Below are 15,296 nucleotides of genomic sequence, written 5' to 3' on the forward strand. Positions count from 1 at the left end.
CATAAAAGAGAATCAGGCACAGACAGAACTTCTAATTTTATGCAAATCAAGTAATGAGCTCATTTTCATGGTTGCAACTAGTTTGCATACAGCCATAAACTCAGTCTAATTCAATGGGGTGCATTTCCTCCCACTGAATCAGTTCCTATACAGAGCAGCAGCATGGGAAGGTTCCCATACACACTGCCCTGCCAGCATATCTCAGTCCCAATCTGGGGAGAGCTCCTCTTCAGGTAATGGGCATTTGAGTCTCTATGGCCCATGAGGTTCTTGGCCTTTCTGGTGAGCCTGCCAAGTAGTGCCAAGAGTGATGGTGAGCTTGTGATGTGGGATCTGTAATGGAAACCCACTAAACTCATCTTGTATAGGGGCCACCAAATGCCCATTAACGGGCAATGATTTTTAATCCCGATTGAGCTGAGCAGGCTTCCTACTGATGGCCTTCAGGCAAAAGGCTCTGGAGCACATTTGTCATATCCTGAGGCATCCCGCACCCCAATATGAGCAAGTGCTACACCCTCAAGAGCGAGATTTGCTTTCTGGAAAGATAAATGTATCAAATTGAGTTTGGACATTAGTGGAGCTCACACAGGCAGGGTTTTCTCTACCCTGCTCCACTCTTAGGCAACATCTCCCACACATTACATTCCTCACAAACACACGCTCAGTCAGCCACACCCAGTTCTTAAAGTGACAGCTCCCGTTAACCAAAATACAAGCATGAGATGCGCAACCCAAAGGGGAGAAAAATTTACTACTGTAACCTCTAAATTCACATCCCCATACAATGTCCTGCAATGTGAAATAATTTAGATAATTATTCCAGCATCCTCATGCTAACATTGATTTCACTCCATATGGGTCACCAGACAGATTTGACCCCATAACCATCAGATCTACAACACAGCCCTCCCTTACTTCAGCTATTGGAGGAGGAAGGCATACCCTTCTCTGCGAGGAGCAGCCGACCGAGCGGGGAACAACTATTTATGAACTAGCATTTAGAATGCTGGAGAACAGGATTCCATGGTTCCTGTTTCCGGGAGTAGAGTATGGTCAACTGGTTAGAGCGAGAGACAGCACAGACAAGAGTAAAGAAGTCTTAGTTTGGTTTATCTCCTGGGTTTAAACTTGGGATCTCTGGAACGAAAAGCGTAAGCTCCACTGTTTGAGCTAACTACATTAGCACTGGGCAGTAGCAGGTTCAAACTTCTCTGCTGTCTAGCCACTAGACAGGAACAAAGATCCACCCTTTGTTAGTGTGGGTTACACAAGCACATAGTTTGGCCTATTTCTTCTGAAAGGTAGTGTGGCAAAGTGGATGACATCTGGGTCTGTCATGCTAGAGACCTGGATTCTTGACTGCAATGACCTTATCCAACCTCTCAGTTATCCTATCTGTAAAATCGATGAATGACAGTTGCCCCCTATAAGGTAGGTATACTGCATTGCTTAATAACGGCTTGTGAAGCACACAGAAATATTACTAACAGTCAGTGAAAGAGCTCTGATTAGAATTCATTGGCTCTTGTCTTATAGCTCAGTGCACCTTCCCCTAGGCTACAGGGCACTGGGTAAATGAGTGACATTCTATCAGTTGTGCAGGAATGCATGAGCTCTGCAAGATGCATGATGCCTGGCAGGTCTGCCTGGAGTCCCTTATTTCCATCTTTATAAGACGAATAAACTATGCTGAATTTCTACAGGACTTTTCATCTAAGAATAGATAAGCTCTTCGGAAACAGTAATTAAAAAAGCCTGGCAACAGCCTGGTGCCATCTCACCATCCCCATTTGGCAAATGGGTGAATGGAGAGACAGAAATCAGTGGTCTCGTTTCCCCAAAGGTGCCGAGCATATGGAGCTTTCAGTGACTTCAACTTCTCTGAAAATCAGGCCACGAAGCTAATCAAAGCAGGAACAGAACCTACGAGTCCTGATAGCCAATCTCCTGCTCTAACCAATAGAACAAACTCCCTCCTGAAGCAGAGAAAGAAATGACAGGTCTGTCACTTTCAGTGTTTTGTGAGTTTACTGCTTCAAGAAGACTAAATTTCTAAACAGCTGTAAATGATGTCAGTTCCACACAGGTCCCTAAAAAGCAGATTTAGCCAGAGGAACAAACATCCTATACTGAAGCTAAATGATTTATTGGGATGACTGTCTAACAGTGAATTTAGTGGGTGGCTCTAAGTGAAATACCAAATCGAGCCCAGCTCGGAAATACAAAGGGATATTGTCACCATCATAATTGTGTTAAAAATAATCTAAAAATGTGTTAGTAATACCTCCTGTTATGGACACAAAGTATTTTAATATTCTAATTTATCTTTCACTATTCATACTGGTTAACTTTATTTGCATTTCACTCAGCGGGTAGGCAATGAAACTAAGGGAGATCAGTTTCATTTGTGTTTGAAGGCTCTCAAATCTAGAATCCATCCTGATTCATCAAGCGCTTAAGTATTTTGCTGAACTGGGATGGAGCCAAGCACGTGCATAAGAGCTATGCTGAATGGGGGCCACAATTAAATTAATTTGTGGGTCTTATGGACCAGCCCAATAAAATTGCATCTGAATTTCCAGTGATGCAACAGAATGTATAAGTAAAACCATCCTTGTCACTGAAATAATAAACAAAGTTGGACTGTGTTTTCAAAAGTGCCTTGTGATTTTGGGTGCTTTAGTTTATGAGTGCCCAGCTTATGTCATCTTAATGTGGCCTGATTTTCAGAGGCCAGAAGATCTGGCCCCTTTAAGATATCTCAAGTTCGGCACCCAAAACCTGATGATTCTAAAAAACACAGGCACTTTTGAAACTTTCAGCCTAAATATATAACTCCCCCCAAAATGCTTCCATTCATCTTGGACAATTGTTTAGAAGTGCCTCAATGACTAGGGAGCCTAAAGTCTCCCGGAGGGGATTTAAGATCCTAAATTGCTTAGGTGTTTTTTTTTCAAATTGTAATAATTATATTTTACAAATTTACGGCCTTACATTTAGGAGACAGTGTTCTCTTGTGCCAAACCACTGCTATTATAAAGTTCTAGGAATCAAAGCAATTAGGAAATTAATTTTTCTGGGCAATAGGAATGCAAAATATCTGATGGGGAGGAAACAGTATATAATTGGAATGGAGAGGTAAACAAGGAAATTAACCTTTAACCAGTCAATGCTGGCCCTCCAGCACCAAAAACCTTAGAGCCGACCTTATTCCAAACAGGACAAAAGAGCAATTAGGTTGTCATGTTTTCTGACATTCAAATCTTGCATTACAAGAATCAGATCTGAAGATTTCAGAGCCAGGGGAGACCCAGGTAGAACTAACTAGCTCTTGCCCCATTGGCTGACTTGTAGAACAGCTGAGCCTGAAAAGAGGCTCCCACAAAGTGACCCCAGTTCCCACGATAAAGCTCTGCCCCTTCCCTCCCCTGTTCCTGTGCCAGGAAAAGCTCTTAAAATGCTCCATCTCTTAGCCAAACAAGGGTTATGCGCCTCTGGGCAACTAAAGTGAGACTAGGTCTAGCTAAGCCTAATCAGATAGCCGTGTACTCTCCAGACTGGCTTAAAGAGGCAAGTCTGAACTGTGGTAAAAAATCTAAAAGGGTTGCTTTTGTTTGAGTTTCCATTGAGAGGTGAAGCTCCCAAAGGTGACTTCATGCTTCCCAGAGAGAAAGGATGAATATTTTTAAACTGGACAATTTGACAGTGCTTTATCTGTAGCTTTCAAAAATAAAACCACGTACACGTGCACAGACACGCATGTTATTTTACTTACATGCACACAAACACAAACACACACAGAGTAAGTGTACAAACAGCTCCTGAAATGTGAACAATGAAAGATGCCACACTAATGTTCACAAAACCAGAAGAGGACACATGGACGAACAGATGGGGGAAGACAGAGAACTGACAACAGCCACAGAGCTGGGGTACATCTGTTCATGGAGTACCACTCCACCGGGCATTGCCGCCCACTACCTAAGGTTGACTTGAGAATGCTCAGAACTGCTCTCCAGCGATGGCTTCGGGAAGGCGGCAGACCAAAAGGATTAGATACCAAAGGGATCCTATGAGAGGCTTGGTTCTCCCACAGGCTGCGGAAGGTCCCGTCCACACCATGGATGGGACTGTCCCAGCTGTGACAATACACAGCTGTCGTGGCCGTGGTCCTGATCCCGATGTGAACAGGACTGAAAGCTCCACGCTTGGTACTGTCACCCTCCTTCCTTCACTTATACGGCTCAACATCTGAGCACGACCCTCTCCCTGCCCCGCGTTACCCAGAACTCCCTTCCTCTCTTTTAGGTCCCCCTGGTTAGGCAGAGCACCGTTCCACAAGTGTTGCCAAACTACCAGCTTCCCTGGGATGGGAACAGGTTCTCAGTGGGGTTTGGTTTCCTCTCAACCAACCTGGAGGATGGGTGCAGAAGATGATGAAGAAAATGAAGGAAACCACCACCAACCCAACCACCTTAGGGGAGCTCATGGCCGTTTTACCAGATCTTCTGTAGAACTGCTTATGTTCTAATCCACAGGCCAACAGGGTTGGCTCACACCAGCCACCATTCTGCCCAGAAAGCTCTGCTTGAGGGCTCTCTCTTTTGGGCCACTCCCAGGGTTCATTCCCTACTGGGCTCGCAGGGAGACCTTACCTGATCTCAGCTGCTTTATCCTTCCATTACTGGCGCTTGGGTCGACGGGCAGGAAATCTTTGAACCATGTAATCTCAGGGTCTGGGTTCCCGCTGGCTGCGCACAGCATGGTGGCCGTCCGCGTGCGCTCGACCACCTTCAGCTGGGGTCCCATGTCAATGTTTGGGAAGCCAGAAGGCAGCTGGTCTTCTGCGGGAGGAAAGCAAAGGAGGAGGGGCTTGGTTTAGTGCCCTTTCAAGATCAGGGGTGGTAGCGGGAAGGCTTAATTCAACAGAGTACTCTAAAGAGAGACTGTCAGCAAGAAACCCAATCCATTTCAAAGAGCAAGTTCAAAATATTTTCAGATATGGCCCCGGCATCCCCCTCCCAATTGTTGTGGCTTTACAATTATTTGTATTACAGCCAAGCGGCTCCAAACAGCGATCGAGGCCTTGTTGTGCAGGGCACTGCACACGCGGAAAGACGATCCCTGAGTCAAAGACATTACAATCTGAACAGGTCATATTTTCCTGTTTTTTGGTGTGTTTTTTTTTTTTTTTTTTTTTAAGTTCTTCTTCCCCTTGCTGCCCACAGAGCCTTGGAAATCGGCCAACTGCACAAAGAGTGAAAGTGACTATATGTGAAGTCATGTCAAACGGACAGTGGAAACTAGCCGAGAAAGGAGGGGAAAGATCTTTCAGCTATAGTTACCTTCGGGGACACTTGTAACAACAGGAAGCAAAACTCTTTTAGACAGAGCATGATTTTTAAGGTTATTAATTTCAATAGTTGCGACTCTAGGACAAAAAAGAGAGACACATCAACAGCTACAAAACAGCTCAGTTACCCTCTTGTCCTCTAGACCAGTGTTTCTCAATGACCGGCCCATGGACCGGCGCCGGACCGTGGCAGCCTCCTTGCCTGTCCCTGAGATTTCCCTGACACAGTTTAGGAACGCAGCAAGCCGGTCCCTACTCTAGAGTATTGCTCTAGACTTTGTCTTTCCCAGGGGAAAAGGTGTAGTCGTAACTCGAGTTAGCGAACTCGTGAAAATGAACATGGGATTGGCTGCCCCATAGTCTTCACTATGCTAACTCATGTTAAAACCTAGAGTGACTTGGAAAATGGATTTTCCACCCCACAAAAAATGTGGAGATTTGGGGGGGGAGGGAATTAAAAATTTCAAATTGGAACGAAAAGTCAAAATTTTGAAATTTTCCATAAAATGAAATTCTGGGGGGAAAAAAGTGTCATTGTAGGTCAGTCAAAAACATTTCGTTTCCATTTTAACCATTTTTTGATGTATATGATAAAGTAAATTTCAAAACAAAATGGCATTTCAAAACAAACGTACTGAAACTTTCCGTTCGGAAAATGTCAAAAGGGGGCCTCAGACATTTTAAAAAATGTTTTTCCCAACGAAATTTTGTTGAAATAGATACAATTTGCGCCCCCACCCCTCCCCCCAAATTTTTGTTTTTGGCTGAAACGTCAACTGTTTTGGCTAAATTTTGTTGCCCAGCTCTGGTGAAAAACTATAGACTGCCTTGCATTCCCTAGGATTTTACCTTGCGTTAGGTACTACGTGATGGCTAACACAAGTTAAGGACACACCATTTTTTCTAGCGAGGACCGCCCCTCATGCCTGACAGCCTGCAAAGAGGATATAAGCAACATGGGACAGCTTACAGAGATTCTCCTTTAACTCCAGTGTGGATGCATTAGGAGCCCAGGGATCAGTGGGTTCAAGTCCAGGGGTGGGCACAGCACAAAAATTTAAGAATGGGATTTTTCCAAAGCCTGCAGCGTTGGTCTAAATTTGCTTGCACTGAAGATAATGGGTGTTTTCATTGGCGGTGGCAGCAGAGATACGCCGATGCTGGATGCTTTTGAAATCCCAGCCTACAATGCCCAGGGTTGTGAAACATCGCAGACAATTTCAAATGCAATGGTGAGGTTGCATCCTTCTCGCACCCGGCTGTGTTCCCGGGTCACAGGCCAAGCTGTGTACTACACATATGGCTGAACCCAAGGGACAATGGGACAAAAGAGAGGAACTGGAAGCCTAGACTTGTTGCTTCTTCCCCCACCCCCTCTCTCTTTTAAATGAGAGGCAGCCACAACTCCCAGGTCCTAATGCTGGCTCTGCTAACTGTGTTTGGTTTTAGGTGAGTTATTTCATTTTGCTGTTCCGCAGTTTCCGCATCTGTAAAACTGGGGACATCACTGGGGCACAGAGTCAAGGTTTGTACAGTGCTTGGAAGCAGCGGAGCACTATGCAAGCCCTAACAAACGTCATTATTAACGGTGCTCGGATACCGCAGGGATGAACAGTATAAATGCCTAGACTGTCTGAATTTTCAAAGGCAGCCTCCTTGCCCTGAGCATGCCAGGGAGCAATGGGGGCCTGCTGTGTCCATTCGCAGCTAGTGACCCGTCAAGGGGGAGAAGCACTAAGCAGAAATCTGGTTAACGTACAAGCGAAGGGCTTGATTACACACAAAAACTGTACCACTTCTTAACAGTGTAGCTAAAGCAGTATAGATCCCCCAGTGTGGGTGCTGGTCTATCAGCATAAAGCTGCTTTATCATTCCCATACAGAAAGGGGAATAAGTTATATCGGTGTACTAGCCACCTTTATACCAATAAAACTGCATCCACACTAGGAGCTGTACCGATTATAACTATCTCAGTAAAAAAAAACAAAAAAAACCCAACACGAAACACATTCCTAACGGATACCGTTATAGCACACAACCACTGCAAGCAGACAAGGCCTAAGGGATGGCATTGCAGTTGCAGCTTGCCACAGTTTAACACACCAGACCACATTTATAGCATCAAATCCTCCCACGGGGCAGAAGAAAGAAGAACTTCTCTCACTGTTTCAGCGTCTGGTTAGGGGTCTGTGAGATTGGCTGCTGGGTTCTGCTATAGATCTGTTTTGTGACCTCAGAGAAGTCCCCTTTTTGTGCCCCATTTCTTCCCCCCATCTGGTAAAATGGGGATATTAATAAGCCTCTTCTGGTCCCTCTCAAGATTGTTTTGTGATTTCATGTGTGTGACGTGTTTTAGGATACTTAGCTGACAGGGGCTTTTTTAGTGGCTCAGTATTATTCTGTTTCCACTCCACAAGCAGGCAGGGATTGTCTCTTGCTACATCTTTGTGTGGCTCCTAACACAAGGGGTCCCCCAACCATTGCTAGGGATTTTGGGTGCTACCTGAATAAAAGGTTAATAATAATAAAAGCAGCTGGGACATGCCACGGATTACCGGCCCTATCCTGTGTGCTGCTGGGAGCCCTCCACTCCCAGGTGAGAGAGACTTGGCAACTTGCAGGACTGGAGCCCAAAACAGTGTCTCAAAAGAAAGTCAAGGGAAGGTCTTAATTTGCTTTCTGTATTGGAATACAGAAACAAATTTAAGGGACTGAGCTAAACCAAGAGACCGTGTCCTTAGCTCACCGAGCTGTGGCTAGGTATTACAACAGTCTCTGAGCAGCATGCATTCCTGCAGCTTATATCTGCTGAGCTATGCAGGCCCATCCAAGAGGGAGCTCAGGACAAAGATGCAGCCTCGGAACTGCTCTGCCTACGCCCACTTCAGCCAGGCTTTTAATGCATTCCCTTCCCTTTTTTAAACAGGCCGTTGCATGTTGTTAAAGTAGCCAATGTCTGATTGGCTGAAGATGACATCATTATTGATTACTGCTCGCATTCTGTTTCCTGGAGATGCTACTCCACCTGGCTCAAACCCGAATCTGTTAATTTCACAAACCAATTAATCCGCAGAGAGAATAGCCCTCTTGACTGGCAGGGTGCGTGTGTGAGTGTAAGAGTGTGCGGGCGTTGGGGGAGGCCTGGTACAACTATTATTACTGAGTGTTTCTAATTAAACAAAAATGTTAATCTTGCAGCACATTGTGCAGAATTCCTCTGAGTTTAATTAAAACAACCGCGGCTAGAGGCGTGATCAGATTTGAGGATCAGATCAGCAGAGGAAGCATCTCCGAACACAGCATATTCCACTGATTCAAGTGCTAGGATTTCCTTCCTGTCAGGAAAGTGAGACTGTTCTTCATCCCTTAACAACTGGATTCCATGCAATAATGCAATCAGCTCAATCCCCACAAAGACATGAACACACCCCTCTTCCCAGTCGCCAGACACCAAACCGCACCTGCTACAAACTGCCTGGCTTGGACTGCGAGTTCTATTTCTAAAAGTAGTCCAAGTGTCTCCGAGAACAGAAGACTCATGATGCAAGATGAAGAAACCTGGAGGACACTTCTGGGCAGCTGTCTGCAGCTGACTCACGCTGGCTTTGTAGGGAAACATTTTCAGGTGTTGTGCTTGCTGTATTATTAGTCTCTCCCAAGCACCTTGTTCATACCTGCTCTTGGATTTAATGGTTTAAAAAGGCCTCCCCTGGGGAAAAGCTGGTGAATTACCTCAAGGCCACTGAACAAAGTAGCATGAGAAAGTGCAGGGGAAATGAGCGGGTGCTTCAGTATTCATTTATAATAAATCCTACCAGAGGACATGCTCTGCACTGGGGGTAAAAATGCATCAGACCGTCCGGGGCGCATGCGCTCACACGCACACAATCATACAAATAATGCTGAGGTCATGGACTAGCAAGCAAAAGCACTCGCAATCTCCGTCTCCTTGTCACTCTGGAAGGTGGCAGCTCTGTGTTCAGATAATTAACTGTGCTGGAAATGAGGATGAGGAAGAGAGATAAAGCGGGGGTTGCTGCTACTCTTTTCCCCGGGGTCTGCATGGTTGTTTAATCATTTAAAAGGTGCGTGCGCTATGTATTAAATGCTATGCTGAAGCAACATGAAGGACGCACAGTCAAGCACCTGGATGTCAGGAAATGCAGAAGTGAGAGTAACACTTTGCCCTTCTCTGCAGACACCTGGATCTCATAGAGTTTGACATATGTTAAAAAACTAAGCCTCACATCAACCTCCCCCAGATTATCACTGCTGCAGGAGCGGGCACAGAGAGCAGAAGCGACTTGCCCAAGATCACACCAAAAGTCTGCAGCAAGCCAGGAAGAAAAGAACCCAAGTCGGCTGAGTCCCACTCCCGCACCTTGCTCATAAGGCCGTGAGCACCCAGAGCTAGCTCTCATCCCCTGCATGCGTGTGTGTGACATGCCTTTGATACGCTGATCACATACTATTTCTCTTTGTACCTCATCCAGTGCATTAGATGCCCCACTAACCACTGTGTGGGTGAAACGAGACAATCATTGTGTTCCCCAATGAGCTCACACAGAAAAGTGATAGAAGGCAAAAACACCCTATCCCCCACAGATGAACATCTTCGCAGAACGATCCCTCCATGTCTGACCTCTCAGTCCTCATCCTTAAAGCAAACCTGCCCAACACCTCCAGAAGATGAGCCTGGGAGCTTTAAATTCATAACTCTGCTCGACACCAACATTAATGGATTTAATAAGACACTGGATATATGGCTCATTACTACAACAACACTCCTTTGTCTCACAACTGTAGAGATGTTACCTGCCCACTTCAGATTGAATGGCGTCTTGCAACATGTGTGATCTCCTTATCTGTTCCACTCTTGTATTTAGCTGTGACACTGGGTATGTCTAGACAGCAACTAGACACCCACGCCTGGCCCGTGCTAGCCAACTTGGGCTTGTGGGGGTCGGGACGTGTGGCTGTTTCATTGCTGTGTAGACTTCTGCGTTCAGGCTGGAGTTCAGGCTCTAGGACTCCGCAGAATGAGAGGGCCCCTGTAATTATATAATTGAAGATTATCTTAAGGCACAGTTGTGTGTCCAACCTTCCATTTCATATATTCTGACTTAAGAGTTTAGGTACAGAACCATAACGCTTCATTACACTGTATTCTTTTTTTGGCGCTTCGTTTCCTAGGTTTATGGCTTTTGTAAGAGAAAGAAAAAGAAAAACCAGACGACCACACAATCTTATAACTGACAAGACCAGCCATCAAAAGCCAACTGGTGCCTAGCAACGCCATTAGAAACTTGCACGCTTGTAGGCAAAGGGCACCAGTCTGATGACTTGAATCTGCTACTGCAGCACTGCAGGCTGAGCATATCTTTCTATACCTATGCATCATTTTTTAAAATAAAGATTGGATGTTTTTCTAAAAGATATGCTTTATTTCAAGAAGGAATTATTCCGGGGAAGTTCTATGGCCTATGTTATACCGGAGGTCAGGCTAGATGACCACAGTAGTCCCTTCGAGCCTCAATCTATGAACTAATTTTCTTCCGACTTGGCTTAATTTTTAGGTCAAAGCAAGCTCTACCAAACAAGTCAATTTTGAAGAAAATCTGGTGAGAGCTTTTAAAGTTAGCGAAGCAATTTTTAAAAAATGCAAATAAAATACTTTTAAAGTATGCCCCTTTTGGGCTCAACATTTTCGACTGTGCATTCAAAACTGAAAAAGTATTATTTTATTTATTTCCACTGCATGGGCGTAGACATAGTTGGGCCATGTCTCACCGAGTTAATAACCAGGCCCACCCAAATCTGAGCCTGTGTGAATGCAGAAGCCAACTTCCATCAGGCTGTGGATCAGGAACCCCTAGCTGAAGAGTGGGCTCTCAGACAATCTGTGAAATGCCATGGGTGGCAGGGAGCAGAGAACCAGCCTAGCCTGCCCCGTGCTGCCTCTGCCCAGAGCTGCAAACTTCTCCCAGCCCTGGACAAATCTGGTGAGAGCTGGGCCCTGCATAGGTGCCAACTTCCCTCTGCTGCCCTGGCTTAATCCATGCCTGCCCATGGGGCTATGGGGATCACTCCTTTTCATTGGCCAGCCCAGCACCCAGGCTCGATGCACTCATATCCCTTCTCTGCACCCAGTCACCCCCCTACAATCCTGCCTCCCAGAGATTTGCTACAATGTCCGATCTTTGGTCATTGCCCATCCACTGTAAATTGGGTCCCACCCAAATTTCCACTCGCAGCTTCACCAGTCACTGCTTCGCTGATCTCAAAAAATGGCAGATGGGGTTTTGCTTGAGCTTTCCACACACCCACACTGGGCATTACCTTTGGGTAGGGATCACGTGTAGAAAACTTCAGCACAAAAGGTGACTGTTTAGGAAAATTACGAGCACCTGCAAAAAACAAGGTGTTGCAATGGAGAGAGTTTTGCAACCTTGCCTATAGCAGGTTCTGCCAAGTTTCCCTAACAGTTATAAGAGAGTTCAGATTTATATAGACACTTTCATCTCAAAGTTTTCCAAAGTACAGCCCTTTTTAGGGAGGAATGGTTGTAGCCAGTGTTGTACAAGTTGTGGGGGCAGGGGAATTTTATCCTCTGACACTGGGCCAAACATCTACTCTTACAAATCCATATGGAGGTGACAGAAGTTTGTTTTTTCAAGTTGCATCTAAAAGCTGCACACAAAAGGGTGAACTGCATGGAACTCAATGTATCAACTGCTGCAGGGTAAAGGATGAAATTGACCCTGTTGGGATTTAATCCCTTGGTTCCTAGGAGTCTGGGTTTACACTACCAAGCCAATTCCCCTCCATCCTGTAGAAGCATAAAGAAAATCCTTGAGCAGACAGCCAGAGTGGATGCTGGAATCAATGGCTATGAAAAATACAGTCCAATTCCAGCTTTCAGAAGTCATGTATACCAGGCCCATGTGTCTCTGGGAGAGGATACAGTCACTCAACAGAGAATTGCCTTCCCCTTGATCCTGCTCTCTGGCCATCAGTTCCAACTTCTTTGTGTGTGTGCATGCATGGCTCTCTGCCCACAGCATCCTTCGCTGGAGAGCTAACATCTTTGCCCAGCTACTTCCTTCCCTTTTAACCAGCCTCTCTCTCTCTCTCTCTAGACCCAGCTCCTTTCTCTCTGTGGATCAAATTCTTAGAGAGAATTTCCCAGGGCTTCTGCCCCGCAGGTTTGAAAACATTTAACAGAGGTTCGCTCCGGACAGCTCTGCCTGAATTTAAGGCCTGTCTCAAAGCTAACCCCAGATCCTTCCCCACTGCTTTTCCTTGTTCCTTCCCAATGATCTTCCTCAGCTACCTCTCTCCCTGCATATGTTCTTCCTTGAACTTCTTCTGCTCCTCCAACAACAGCTTCTCTCTCTCTCTCCCTCAATTTCACAGTCTGTCCTCAACACAGCCATGAAGGCTGCTGCCTCCTGATGCTGAAGGGCATTTAGACAGACAGTTGCATCAGGTACAGAGCAGTCACCCACCCCAGGCTGTTGCTGGACATGAGGGCGGTCCAAATGTGCTGTGCATTTGCCCAACCCGCTGTAACAAACATCTGTCCCTGGCTGCTCCTCCTGTGCTGTCTGAAGAAGGAGATGGAAAAATACAATCTGCTTATGCACGGGGGAAAAAAACCCTCCCATGTATGTGGAGCCTGGAGAAAGTCCACAGCCCGGAAGTGGGGTGCTTGTGCCAACCACTTTTCCTTCTCTGTAGGCTTCCATGGAGAATGTCAACAGCTGGAGTCAACAACAACTGAAAAAGCACTTCCAAAACCTCCCCAGTTTCTATTGCATTCTCCACACCCAGCAGGACCAGCTTTGCAGGCACAAACTCTGGCCACGTGGGAAAAAGCAGTCACTCTTTAGAATCACAGAGTTAGAAGGGACCGCAAGGGTCCTACCTAGAGTTCTCCCAAGGCTCAGATCCCTTGGGAAATGGAGCAGGAAAGACAAACCAGCCGGCCTGGCTGGAATCAGAAAGACACTACTGGAAGTTGAATGGTAGCCACTATGAGGTCTGTCCTGTTGAGTGCTTCTGCTCCTGACATACCTTTGCTTCCTGCTTTTGACCAAAGGGACACGACCTCTTATCTGCTGGGCGCAGCCTCCAAGACATCAGGCACGTCAGGGGTCTGATCCTGGGGCAGCTGATTCCCCAGTGTATAGGCAAAGGGGGCTATCTCTGACCCCTGAAGCATCAAATGGGGAGGGTGCCCTCTCTTTCTGTTCCTCTGACCGCCTGCACAGGTGCTCTGGGAACCCTGTAACTGCTCAGACCTGTGCATGACATGAATGTGCACACACGTGTATCTGAGCATGCCCACCACAAGGGAGCCGGCACACTGCAGAATGACTGCTACCCCATTCCCGCATGGCCCGTCAAAGCTGGGCCCCATGATTCCACACTCAACGGCGCGCTAGAGTAGCAGCTTCTGCAAGTGACAGGTCACATATGCCTCCCGTCTGCACTGCAGCCTCTGGCCTTATGTTAAGCATTAGGCTACTGGAGGCATGTTTGAGAAAGACAGGAATGAGGGACCCAAGGAAAGAGGAGGAGAGGACAGGTGAGGAGGAGAGGGGAGGAGAAGGGGTGAAAGGAGAGGGAGGCGGAGGAAAGGAGAAATAGATGCCAGCATGCTATCTTTCAGATTCTCTCTGTGATTGTAGAGGTTAATGGATTCATGCTTTGTTCTTTTAACTCTCCCAGCACTTACAAATGGGTCCGGCGCAGGGTAAAGAGAAGTCAATCTCTCCTGTCTGAAAGCAAGGAAAGGTCAGGAGAAGAATAACTTCAGCTTAGGAGGAGAGAGGAGTGGGTGGGGGGCGGGGGAGGGCAGAGAAATCTATAAACAACCTGCTACCCCGTCTGCCTCCCAGGCTTCCGGCTCATCACCTCACTTGCTCTTTCTCTCCGTCACTCAGATTTCATTATGTGGGGATCCAAGCTACCCTCCCACCAGCCAGCTAATACAGGCACCTAACAAGGTCCTGGTGGGCGCAGAGAGCCAGAGCTTGCTGAGCAGCATGCCACAAGTATGCTGGAGAGGTGCCGGCAGTAATGGGGCTCTGCTGAGCCTGGCTACATGCGTAGTGAGTCAGGCAGCCAGGAGAGGCAAGCTCCTGTTTTGTTGTCTGTCTCGCTGACTGACACTTATCTGATGCCGGTACCTTAGGAGCCATTGTCACACGGTGCATGCAAGGAGCCCCGCTGCCAAGCACAGCTCCTCATTACCTGAATGATGCAGCTCCTCTGTCGGAAACAGCATGTTCCCATTGCCAGGGCAATCCAGAGGCTTCGCTAGGACCAGGACTGCAGGACAAATGCTCTCTCTGCTGCTTCCTCTTAAACTCAAGTCATGGAAACCTCCTCCACAGGAACTATTACAAAGGCACCTTCCTCGGGAACCATCACAGCTCCTCAGAAATTAGTGGCACCCTACTGAATGCAGCTCCAGACCACTCAGTGGCACCCAGAGACAGGCGCTATCTTGTCAGAGAGTGGCCTTCCTAAGCCTAAAATTCTACAGGGAGCAACAACCTGCCACATGCTGCTGATGGGAGGTTAAGTGCCATGTGGTGAAGAAATGTAGGAGTGACATTGAGACTCAGACACCTGCATGAAGGGTGATGGGCGGGTGACAGAGACAAACAGGGCTGCATGAATGGCGTCAGGAGAGCAGCATGGAGACACCTACACAAAGGGGGCCGGTTGTGATTGGGCATTGGATCTGTCTATTTCAAAGACAGCTGGCATTTTGACAACAGAAGGCCACCAGCTGGACAGCAGGAGGGTGCTCCCTATCACAGGGGGAGGTGCTTTGCTACATGAGCTTTGTGTTAGGTCTTTGTTCACCACAGTAAATTGGGGACCTGCGCATAAATTCAGCTCACCAAATCACACTAGAGAACAGGA

The 15,296-nt window shown here is 46.8% G+C and overlaps 1 protein-coding gene across 7 annotated transcripts in view; it reads right to left on the reverse strand.

The window, feature by feature from the left end:
* The window catches only part of PTPRS (protein tyrosine phosphatase receptor type S), a 247,059-nt gene that overhangs the window by 86,719 nt on the left and 145,044 nt on the right, over positions 1–15,296 (reverse strand). For all 7 annotated transcript variants that reach the window (XM_084614680.1, XM_084614681.1, XM_084614682.1 and 4 more), the window contains exon 5: positions 4,659–4,847. In XM_084614680.1, coding sequence (XP_084470806.1) covers positions 4,659–4,847 — 189 coding nt within the window. The remainder of the gene's footprint in view (positions 1–4,658; positions 4,848–15,296) is intronic.

The sequence above is a fragment of the Lepidochelys olivacea genome (assembly GCF_965140295.1).
Source record: "Lepidochelys olivacea isolate rLepOli2 genome assembly, chromosome: 25".
NCBI lineage: Eukaryota > Metazoa > Chordata > Testudines > Cheloniidae > Lepidochelys > Lepidochelys olivacea.